The sequence below is a fragment of the Embiotoca jacksoni genome, unplaced genomic scaffold (genome assembly GCF_022577435.1).
Source record: "Embiotoca jacksoni isolate LCO1_2020_lvr unplaced genomic scaffold, fEmbJac1.0.p SCAF_89, whole genome shotgun sequence".
Lineage (NCBI taxonomy): Eukaryota > Metazoa > Chordata > Actinopteri > Embiotocidae > Embiotoca > Embiotoca jacksoni.
In genome coordinates this window covers 721054-733863 of record NW_027185446.1, presented here as the reverse complement: position 1 = coordinate 733863, position 12810 = coordinate 721054, and the positions used below count along the sequence as shown (strand labels likewise).

The window sequence follows — 12810 nt, the reverse complement described above, 5'->3', positions numbered from 1 at the left end:
CCGAACATAACGAAATATGAAGTTTATGTTCTATTGATTTAGTTTAAATCAGGGGTCTCAAACTTAATTTACTTGGGGGCCGCTGGAGGCAGAGTCTGGGTGAGGCTGGGCCGCATCGGGTATTCCACAAGAAAAGCTTTGTTAAAAAAATTCCAATCTTCTCAAATGTCTTTATTTTATTTTTTTTTAACACAAAATAAGATGAAAAAATAAATAAACAAACTAAGAATTAATAAGTAAATAAGTAAATAAATCAGTAATAAATAAAATAATAATAATTAGATTTTTCTCGTCAGCAACTATGTGTGGTTTCTTCAGTCTTCTATATCTGCTGTATTCAGATTTAAACGTCTTTATTAACAGTTCTTTAACCTCAATGGGTTCTTCTGAACATGAATTGTCCTGAACATGAATGGAACATTGAAGAACATGAACTGTTCTTCTGAACATGGCTTCTCTTGCCTACTCCTTGCTGCTAGAGACCTGGCAGCGCTTCCTCTCGCATAGCTGAGCCACATTTGTCTCGAGGGAGGAAGCAGTTGAGACCCTCAGTATGGCTTGAAGATGATCATCAGTAAGTCTGGACCTGTACTTGGACTTATTGAAGTTCAAGGTGGAGAAGAGCTTTTCGCACAAGTATGTGCTCCCAAAAAGGCACATGGTCTGCTTGAACACTCGGGAAAGCTCAGGAAAGCTGGGGGTCAATTCTCTCAAAAATGGCCCAAGCTTGTCTGCTTTTCCACTCACCTCCCTGAACTTGGCTTTGAGGTCAGAGTTGCACTGCAGGTCAATGAGCTCCATTTGAAGCACAGGAGGGGCATCTTGCACATCAAAGGAGAAGGGGTCCGCAAAAATGTGAAATGTGGCTCTGTGCGTCTTGAAGTCTGCAAATCTGTAATCAAATTCCTCCTGTAGCTTCAAAATGGCATCAACATGCTTCTCACCACTGAATGGTGTGCCTGCATCCACGAGTGCCTTGCATGCTGGGAAATGGCAAAGGTTTGTCTGAGAGAGCTGGGCTTTCCATGACACAAGTTTTGTGGAGAATGCTCTCACGTTGTCATAGGCAGCACTGACCAGTTGCCCCTGGCCTTGTAAACTCTTGTTCAGTACATTAAGCTCATGTGTGAAATCAACAAGAAAAGCTAAGTCCATGAGCCATTTGGGATCACTTAGCACAGGAACAGCCACCCCATCCTTCTCCATGAAGGCTTTCACTTCTGCTCTCAACTCAAAAAATCTCTTCAAGGCGTTTCCCTGCTGAGCCAACGTACCTCGGTGAAGTAGAGCACAGAACCTTCGGTGCTTTAAGCCCCTGGATCTGATTTGGTTGATGCATTTCACAACGACAGACATCACATTGTCAAACTTCAGGCATTTGCTGCAAAGGGCCTGCTGATGGATAATGCAGTGCAGAGCGATGGCCTCCTCTACACCCTCCTCTTCCAGTTTTTTTTTGAACAAGTGCCACCAGTCCATTTGTCCTCCCTGTCATTGATGGCGCTCCATCGCTTGTTATTCCAACAAACCTCTTCCATGGCAAACTGGCATTCTCAATGGCATCACACAGCTGGTGAAACATCTCCTGAGCGGTGGTCTGGCCATGCATTGGGATTACTGTGAGCAACTCCTCTATCACTTCACAATTGTCATCGATACCACGGACATACATTGCGAGCTGGGCGGTGTCTCTGATGTCTTTGGTCTCATCCAGAGCGACTGAGTATACACTGAAATATTTGGCTTTCTCACACAGTTGATCATAAATGTTACTTGACAGGTCAGAAATGCGCTCTGCTACGGTGTTGGCAGAAAGGCTGATGTTGCTAAACTGACCTTTCTTTTCCAGACAGACGATACTTGCAGCCTGTAATATGCACTTTTTGACGAATTCACCTTCTGTGAACGGCTTTCCCGCCTTAGCAATCATCTCACTAACCACGTAGCGAGCTTCGACTGCTGCATTATTCTCTTTGGTTGCTTTCTTGAAGAAATCTTGTTGCCTCAGTAGACATGTTTTAAGATTTGCAGCCCGGTTGGCTCTCTCATCTCCCTGGTATTTTACATACTCCTCAGCATGTCTAGTTGTGTAATGACGTTTCAAATTGTATTCCTCGTGCACCGCAACTTTCTCTGTGCAAATAAGACACGTCGGGGTGCCCCTGTGCTCAACAAAGAAATATTGCATCTCCCACTTTCCCTGGGATTGTCTGCTCATCACCAACCTTTCTCTTCACTGCAGGCTTTGAAAAAGACATGTTTGGGGCTGTGGAATATATTTTAATTCCACTTGGTGTCACTGTCGTGTTTAGCCGTGTTTATGACATCATCCAGAAATATATGTAGTGTTCATCGTGTGAGGCAATGCAAATAAAAAAATAATGATCCCCAAATAACGGTGCGACCCTATAATTGGTCCGGGTTATCGGGGACTGTTATTGCCGACGGACAGGTGTCGGTATGTGACTGCAGACCACGTTAGACTACATTATTTCTTTCTTTTATCTCGCCGCGTACGCATCACTTTGATTTATTTTGTCAGAGAGAGACATATATACGTATAATGTCCCGCTGGGCAGCAACTTAAAAAACTTGTTTTTGGAAGTGTTGTGAACGCAGCGCGCTGGGACGGATGTCCGCGTTTGCCTGATAGAAACGAGACAGCCAGCCAGGCCCGGAAGAAAACTCTCCATGGCAACGCTGCTGTCACTTTCACTCATTGAGAAATGTTTCTCTGCTTGCATCAAGCCCGGTCGATGTCCCGCCCCTGAGAGCCGTATACCCACCGTGATTGGTTGGTTCGCTCAGCTCCACACACAACACTGGAAAGTGCCATTCATATAAAACTCGCGAGCCGCACTAACATTAAACTTTCATATTAAGGTGGGGGCCACAAAATATCGTCTCGCGGGCCGCAATTGGCCCGCGGGCCGCGAGTTTGAGACCCCTGGTTTAAATGAACCAGTTTAGGAGGAACAGCCTGCAGCAACACACACACAGACACACACACTGATGTGCATTGTCTGTGTGTGTGTGTGTGTGTGTGTCTGTGTGTGTGTGTGTGTGTGTGTGTGTTTCCATGTCGATTGTTCTGCAGAGGTTTTGACGTAGTTTGGTGGTTTTTGTGTTCACAGCAGTTAGACGGGGGGGGTCTCCTAAACACAGAGCTTCTTATTGTGATGAAACAGCTGATTGAAGCTGCTGCTGAGGACGAACGATGAATCTTTAGTGTTTCCAAGTCATGAGGAGAGACGGTCCTTGTCTCATGTCTGTCCTCTTCATTTAATATGTCTTCATTTGTTGTGTCTTCATTTGATGTCTTTATTTAATATGTCTTCTATTAGACTTCATTTTAATGTGTTATTATGAATGATGTCACTGATGAAGACAAAAGACACGTTCAATGTCAAGTCCTGAGTTTCAGATGTGTTGCAGGACTGACTGACATTAATGTCTCTGTGTGTGTGTGTGTGTGTGTGTGTGTGTGTGTGTGTGTGCAGGTGTATCTGAAGGCTCCGATGATCCTGAACGGTGTGTGTGTGATGTGGAGAGGTTGGATCGACCTGCAGAGACTGGACGGGATGGGATACCTGGAATATGATGATGAGAGAGCTCAGGTACTAAAAGTTCTGCAGATCACGTCGCTGACTCCTTGTTGGAAGGAGAAGAAAACTAAACACTCTGTGTGTGTGTGTGTGTGTGTGTGTGTGTCCAGCAGGAGGATGCGTTGGCTCAGGCGGCCTTCGAAGAGGCTCGACGTAGAACCAGAGACTTTGAGGACAGAGACCGTTCACACAGAGAAGACCTGGAGGTGAGAGGGCGGCGACAGGGGTGTGACATCACAAACACAACGACGGGGGTGTGACATCACAAACACAGCGACTGGTGTGACATCACAAACAGGACGAGGGGGGTGTGACATCACAAACATCATCACTAAACTTATTCTGCAGTCTTCATCAAACAATGCAATTTTTGCTAATTCCTGTAATCAAATAAAATCCTCAAACTTCAACAGAAAACGCTACAAAATGAAAAATCTTTTTAGTCCTAATAATCACAAGAACAGAAACTCGTGGAGGGAGTTTGTGACATCATCAGGTCAACACACATCATTTCTGCTGCACCTTCTTCACCTTTAAAACGAGGAGCAAAGACCGACCTGGATCATGCTCATTAACTCCATCACATGGAGAAGGAGTAGAAGTAGAAGGAGTAGAACATGGAGAAGGAGTAGAAGTAGAAGGAGTAGAACATGGAGAAGGAGTAGAAGTAGAAGGAGTAAAACATGGAGAAGTAGGAGTAGAACATGGAGAAGGAGTAGAAGTAGAACATGTAGAAGTAGAAGAAGTAGAACATGGAGAAGGAGTAGAAGTAGAACATGGAGAAGGAGTAGAAGTAGAATGAGTAAAACATGGAGAAGAAGTAGAAGTAGAACATGTAGAAGTAGAAGAAGTAAAACATGAAGGAGTAGAAGTAGAAGGAGTAGAACATGGAGAAGGAGTAGAAGTAGAACATGGAGAAGGAGTAGAAGTAGAATGAGTAAAACATGGAGAAGAAGTAGAAGTAGAACATGTAGAAGTAGAAGAAGTAAAACATGAAGGAGTAGAAGTAGAACATGAAGGAGTAGAAGTAGAAGAAGTAGAACATGGAGAAGGAGTAGAAGTAGAACATGGAGAAGGAGTAGAAGTAGAATGAGTAAAACATGGAGAAGAAGTAGAAGTAGAACATGTAGAAGTAGAAGAAGTAAAACATGAAGGAGTAGAAGTAGAACATGTAGGAGGAGTAGAAGTAGAAGGAGTAGAAGTAGAAGGAGTAGAACATGTAGAAGGAGTAAAACATGGAGAAGGAGTAGAAGTAGAACATGTAGAAGAAGTAGAACATGTAGAAGGAGTAGAAGTAGAAGGAGTAAAACATGGAGAAGGAGTAGAAGTAGAATAAGTAGAACATGGAGAAGGAGTAGAAGTAGAAGGAGTAGAACATGTAGAAGTAGAAGAAGTAGAACATGGAGAAGGAGTAGAATTAATAGAAGAAGTAGAAGCAGTAGAAGTAGCAGGGTTAGAAGTAAAAGCAGTAGGAGTAGAAGTAGTAGAAGTAGAACCAGTAGAAATATAAGCAGTGGAATGAGTAGAAGTAGAAGCAGTAGAAGAAGTAGAAGGAGTAGAGCCAGTAGAAGTAGAAGGAGTAGAAAGATTATAAGTAGAAGCAGTAGAAGGAATAGAAGTAGGAGTAGAACCTGTAGAAGTAAAAGCAGTAGAAGGATTAGAAGCAGTAGAAGTAGAACCAGTCGAAGGAGTAGATCAGCAGAAGTAGAAGGAGTATAAACATTAGAAGTAAAGGTTGTAAAAGGAGTAGAATAAGTAGGAGTAGAAGCAGTTGAAATAGAAGCAGTAGAAATAGAAGGAGTAGAAGCAGTAGAAGTAGAAGAAGTAGAAATAGAAGCAGTAGAAGGAGTCAAATTAGAAGCAGTAGAAGTAGAAGGAGTGGAAGCAGTAGAAGCAGTAGAAGTAGAAGGAGTAGAAGGAGTAGAGGTAGAAGCAGTAGACACCTTCATGAGCACTGAACAACGTTCCATGTCTGAATTTGAAAGACGAATCATCAGCTTGTTGGAGGAAACTTTGTTTATTCGAAAACTTAAAACAACATTCATCATCTGAGATTTTCAGATTTAGTTGAAACATCATGAAAAGCTTTAACTCCTCATTTAACCACCAACATACATGTTATATCCACCTGTGACTTCTAATTGTGTCTATATAATAACCATGTTGTGTCTATATAATAACAACCATATTGTGTCTATATAATAACCATGTTGTGTCTATATAATAACAACCATATTGTGTCTATATAATAACCATGTTGTGTCTATATAATAACAACCATATTGTGTCTATATAATAACCATGTTGTGTCTATATAATAACAACCATATTGTGTCTATATAATAACCGTGTTGTGTCTATATAATAACAACCGTATTGTGTCTATATAATAACCATATTGTGTCTATATAATAACCGTGTTGTGTCTATATAATAACCGTATTGTGTCTATATAATAACTGTGTTGTGTCGATACAATAACCGTATTGTGTCTATATAATAACCGTATTGTGTCGATATAATAACCGTATTGTGTCGATATAATAACCGTGTTGTGTCATGTGCGTCTTCTTTTGCTCACTGCTGTTTCAGGTGTGAGTCACGTGTGCTTGTGTGCTTTATTCTATGTTTTTATAATATGTCTGTGTGAGTATTGTTGCTACCGTTTGAATCGTAGCTTTAGTGCATGATCAGTTTGACATTAGATGTAATCTGGTAAGTGATTTTCATTTAATGAACTATTGAATGACTGATTCAGGGTTGTCAGGTGTCCCAAAAGCCTCCGAGGGGAAAGTAGTCTACTCTCCAATTCATCATTTTAATCATTTCATTCCTGAATTTGTCCAGATGTGAAGTCTAGATAATGTAGTTGTACCTTTTTCAGTTTCTTGCTAGATTCATAAATTCATACAATGTAAGTCCTAAATACATTGATGACCTGAGATGAACTCACTTTCCCAGCGTGGCTTTGGGAGACCAGCAGCATCCTGAAGGTGGCGCTCTCCCAATGAACCCACAATGTTTATTTTTTAGGACCCTGTGGTTTCTAAAATCTGGGACTGATGACAGACAGACAGCAGCAGAAAGAACAGGGTCTGTGTCCTCCACCTCTCTCCTCAATCAATCAATCAATCTATCTATCTATCTATCTATCTATCTATCTATCTATCTATCTATATGTATATCTATGGCTATCTATAGCTATCTATAGCTATCTTTCTATATCTATCTATATGTATATCTATATCTATCTATATCTGTATCTATCTATATGTATATCTATATCTATCTCTATCACACTGTCATGCACTAAACCACCCTGTATGTTCATGTGTGTCCACCTGTTTCATATGTGTTTTAATGATGCGTTTATGATGGTGTCTTTATGATGGTGCGTTTATGATTGTCTGTTATGATGGTGCGTTTATGACTGTGTTTATGATGGTGTGTTTATGATGGTGCGTTTATGATGGTGCGTTTATGATGGTGTGTTTATGATGGTGCGTTTATGATGGTGTTTATGATGGTGCATTTATGATTGTCTGTTATGATTGTCTGTTATGACGGTGTGTTTATGATGGTGTGTTTATGATTGTCTGTTATGACGGTGTGTTTATGATGGTGTGTTTATGATTGTCTGTTGTGATGGTGTGTTTATGATGGTGTGTTTATGATTGTCTGTTATGACGGTGTGTTTATGATTGTCTGTTATGACGGTGTGTTTATGATGGTGTGTTTATGATTGTCTGTTATGACGGTGTGTTTATGATTGTCTGTTATGACGGTGTGTTTATGATGGTGTGTTTATGATTGTCTGTTGTGATGGTGTGTTTATGATTGTCTGTTATGACGGTGTGTTTATGATTGTCTGTTATGAGGGTGTGTTTATGATGGTGTGTTTATGATTGTCTGTTATGATGGTGTGTTTATGATGGTGTGTTTTTGATGGCGCATTTATGATTGTCTGTTATAATTGTCTGTTATGACGGTGTGTTTATGATGGTGTGTTTATGATTGTCTGTTATGATGGTGTGTTTATGATTGTCTGTTATGATGGTGTGTTTATGATTGTCTGTTATGATGGTGTGTTTATGATGGTGTGTTTATGATTGTCTGTTATCATGGTGTGTTTATGATGGTGTGTTATCATGGTGTGTTTATGATTGTCTGTTATGATGGTGTGTTTATGATGGTGTGTTTATGATTGTCTGTTATCATGGTGTGTTTATGATTGTCTGTTATGATGGTGTGTTTATGATGGTGTGTTTATGATTGTCTGTTATGATGGTGTGTTTATGATTGTCTGTTATGATTGTCTGTTATGATGGTGTGTTTATGATTGTCTGTTATGATGGTGTGTTTATGATGGTGTGTTTATGATTGTCTGTTATGATGGTGTGTTTATGATGGTGTGTTTATGATTGTCTGTTATGACGGTGCGTTTATGATGGTGTGTTTATGATTGTCTGTTATGATGGTGTGTTTATGATTGTCTGTTATGATGGTGTGTTTATGATTGTCTGTTATGATGGTGTGTTTATGATTGTCTGTTATGATGGTGCGTTTATGATGGTGTGTTATGACGGTGCGTTTATGATGGTGTGTTTATGATTGTCTGTTATGACGGTGCGTTTATGATGGTGTGTTTATGATTGTCTGTTATGACGGTGCGTTTATGATGGTGTGTTTATGATTGTCTGTTATGATGGTGTGTTTATGATTGTCTGTTATGATGGTGTGTTTATGATTGTCTGTTATGATGGTGTGTTTGTGATTGTCTGTTATGATGGTGCTTATGATTGTCTGTTATGACGGTGCGTTTATGATGGTGTGTTTATGATTGTCTGTTATGACGGTGCGTTTATGATGGTGCGTTTATGATGGTGTGTTTATGATTGTCTGTTATGATGGTGTGTTTATGATTGTCTGTTATGACGGTGCGTTTATGATGGTGTGTTTATGATTGTCTGTTATGATGGTGTGTTTATGATTGTCTGTTATGATGGTGTGTTTATGATTGTCTGTTATGATGGTGTGTTTGTGATTGTCTGTTATGATGGTGTGTTTGTGATTGTCTGTTATGATGGTGTGTTTATGATTGTCTGTTATGACGGTGCGTTTATGATGGTGTGTTTATGATTGTCTGTTATGATGGTGTGTTTATGATTGTCTGTTATGATGGTGTGTTTATGATTGTCTGTTATGATGGTGTGTTTGTGATTGTCTGTTATGATGGTGCTTATGATTGTCTGTTATGACGGTGCGTTTATGATGGTGTGTTTATGATTGTCTGTTATGACGGTGCGTTTATGATGGTGCGTTTATGATGGTGCGTTTATGATGGTGTGTTTATGATTGTCTGTTATGACGGTGCATTTATGATTGTGTGTTATGATTGTGTATTATGATTGTGTTATGATTGTGTGTTATGATGGTGCGTTTATTATTGTGTGTTGTGATGGTGCGTTTATGATGATGTGATTATGATGGTGTGTTTATGATTGTGTGTTATGATTGTGTTATGATTGTGTTATGATTGTGCGTTTATGATGTTATGGTGTGAAAGACTGAATTAGAAAGATGTGACTGTTTAGAAACTAGTTTACACAAACACACACACAAAGACACACACACACACACACACACACACACACACACATACAAACACATACAAGAATATGTACAGATTTCCTGCAGAAATAACAAACAAACAAACAGAAAGAGACAAACCAACTGAAACAAACAATAGAAAGAATGAAGGACAGGAAGTGGTTTGTGGAGGTCGTCTTTCCTCCGACTGGTCTCATGTTTCCTCCCTGAGAGAAAGAAAACCTTTATCTGCTGGATCGATAGAAGTCTCATCACACGTCCGGAAACACATGAAGGACACCAAGAAGACTTTCATTCACTTCTAAACATCATCATGATTATAATTTATAAAGTAATTCAAGTAATATCTCCGTCAGTTAATGTGAAGGTCAGTTTACTAACATATAACATTCAGAGAAATCTACATCTGATTTCTTGAGTTTAGGGAGAAATTTGAAGGCGTACTCGTGAAGCCTGTAGTTTTATGCTAATTTAGCTTAGCATACAGAATGGATGGGAAACAGCTGAAAAGAATCTGCTGACGTGTTCCTGCTTTAGAACAAATGTTTCAGACAACGTAGCGCTGTACAGCCGACACCATTTCAATCAATCAATCAAAGTATTGAGTTGGGTTAATTCCTTCATATCCCAACATCCATAGACTGAAGGTTCTGTTCGTTGACAGAAGCAGCAGATGTTTCTGGGTTTGAACAGAACTCCGCCTCTCGTTAGCCGAGAACTCGTTATCTCTACGTGCTGTAATTCAAAGGCACCGTTATCTTCAGCCAATCAGAAGAGAGGCAGGAAGAAAGAAAACCTATTATTGTTGTTATTATTACGATTGCATTTTTTAAAGGTAAAATTATGCCCATTCAGCTTTATTATGCTGAAAACTAACTTCATTATATTGAAGTTATGCAACAACACACTGATGTCTTCCTTTTAATGGTGGTGCTCTCTGAATATGAAAACATATGAAGACATATGAAGACATTTCAAGACATATAAAGACATATGAAGACATTTGAAGACATATAAAGACATTTCAAGACATTTCAAGACATTTCCTCCTCAGTTCCTGAGGCCTTGACAGTTTGGCAGATAAAACATTTTTCAGTGATATTCCTGTAGTTTAGTAAATCAGGGTCAGAAGGTAGCTGTCAGGATGATGGATAGACACAGACACACACACACACACACACACAGAGACACACTCAGCACTCAGTAGAAAGAGATTTTGTGGTGAATGATGAGCTGGCACTGAAAGCATTAATATATCATTAGTATTGATCGCTATCAGAACCCCTGCTTTGACTTGAGACAACACACACACACACACACACACACACATACACACCTTCACACACACCCACACACACACACATACACACCTTCACACACACACACACAAACACACACACACACACACACACACACACACACACACACACACACACACACACACACACACACACAACCCACTGTCCTCCCTTATTGAGCTGTGGTTAAGCAGCCTATCGAGGCCCAGCAGGCTTCCATCTGCGTGCGGTCGATACAGAAAGCTCTCTGGTTAGTGGAGACGCTCCGTCTGCAGAGACAAACATCAGAGTCTCTGAGTTTAAACGTCCTCGTCCTCTCTGAGTTGACACACGGCTGTAGACGCAGTTCATCTGTCGTCATTAGTAAAGAACGTTAACAGATTGTAGTTCCACTGCTTCTTCCTGCTACGACCAGTTAACATCTAATCTAAAGTCTAAAAGGAAACAAAGACAAATGATTCATATTGGCCATCCATCCATTCATCATCCATCCATCCATCCATTCATCATCCATCCATCCATCATCCATCCATCCATCCATTCATCATCCATCCATCCATCCATCCATCATCCATCCATCCATCATCCATCCATCCATCCATTCATCATCCATCCATCCATCATCCATCCATCCATCCATCATCCATCCATCCATCCATCCATCCATCCATTCATCATCCATATATTCATCCATCATCCATCCATCCATCCATCCATTCATCATCCATCCATCCATTCATCATCCATCCATCCATCATCCATTCATCATCCATCCATCATCATCCATCCATCCATCCATTCATCATCCATCCATCCATCCATCCATCCATCCATTCATCATCCATCCATCCATCCATCCATCCATCCATTCATCATCCATATATCCATCCATCATCCATCCATCCATCCATCCATCCATCCATCCATCCATCATCCATCCATCCATCATCCATCCATCCATCCATTCATCATCCATCCATCCATCATCCATCCATCCATCCATCCATCCATCCATTCATCATCCATATATCCATCCATCATCCATCCATCCATCCATCCATTCATCATCCATCCATCCATTCATCATCCATCCATCCATCATCCATTCATCATCCATCCATCATCATCCATCCATCCATCCATTCATCATCCATCCATCCATCCATCCATCCATCCATCCATCCATCCATATATCATCCATCATCCATCCATCATCCATCCATCCATCATCCATCCATCAATCCATCCATCCATCATCCATCCACCATCCATCCATCCATCATCCATCCATCCATCCATCCATCATTCATCCATCATCCATCATCCATCCATCCATCATCCATTATCTATACCCACTTTATCCTGAACAGGGTCATGCAAAGTTAAACTAAGCTATGTAAAGATAAGATAAGATAGTTAAGTTTAGTTAAATTAAGATAAGATAGTTAAGCTTAGTTTAGTAAATAGAATACAAAATAAAAAGAAATGTGAAAAATAAAAAACATACCAAAGTATAAATACATATACAAGCTATATACATGAAATAAAGAATAAGTCTTTGACCCTGACAGTGAAATGTTAGTATGAATAATTCTGAATAAAGTAGTGATGATTCTGAGTTCAACAGTTGATCTGAGTCATTATAATTTAACACGTGAACATCTGACAGAACATCAGAAAGGTTTCTGAGGAGACCGACAGAACCTGGAGTCAGTCTGGCTGCACCGGGTCAAAACGGTACTATGACATACTGTGTGTGTGTGTGTGTGTGTGTGTGTGTGTGTGTGTGTGTGTGTGTGTGTGTGTGTGTGTGTTGGTTTGTTGCTATTATGGTGAGTCACTGAGATGACACAAACTGCATTCCTCTTGAACTAAGCAACCCTTTACTATCTCTGTCTGCATGTCTGTCTGCTCTGCTCTCTGCTTCACCCCCTCTCCCTTCACCCCCCTCCCATTTCCCCCTCCCCTCTTCCCTCATTCCCTCCATCCCTTAAGTGTAAACACATAACCACAGGTATTTTTTTACAGCAGGAGAAGGTCACCAACTCACTCACACTCATGACATATTTTTAAAAGTCCTCTCCTGCTGAGGCTCCTACTGATGACCTAATGATCCACTCTGTGTTTATCTGTGTCAGTTTATCCTTCTGTCTGCCCGTCTGTCTGACAGCCACCTCGACTAAAATACCAGCATCTGTAAAGTGTATAAACAACTTCGTTACGAAGCTCTCTGGCGACCTCTACAGGCAGTCTGGAGGATTGCAGCTTCTGTAGTTGTAGAGATTATTATATGAAGC

The 12810-nt window shown here is 40.4% G+C and overlaps 1 protein-coding gene across 4 annotated transcripts in view; it reads left to right on the top strand.

Annotated features, from left to right (window-relative positions):
• Positions 1 to 12810, top strand: part of cbfb (core-binding factor subunit beta) — a 38878-nt gene that overhangs the window by 22542 nt on the left and 3526 nt on the right. For 2 of the 4 annotated variants that reach the window (XM_069140050.1, XM_069140049.1), the window contains exons 4-6: positions 3501 to 3617; positions 3716 to 3811; positions 6639 to 6698. In XM_069140050.1, coding sequence (XP_068996151.1) covers positions 3501 to 3617; positions 3716 to 3811; positions 6639 to 6668 — 243 coding nt within the window. In that variant the 3' untranslated portion in view covers positions 6669 to 6698. The remainder of the gene's footprint in view (positions 1 to 3500; positions 3618 to 3715; positions 3812 to 6638; positions 6699 to 12810) is intronic. The other 2 variants (XM_069140048.1, XM_069140047.1) reach the window with 1 other exon arrangement.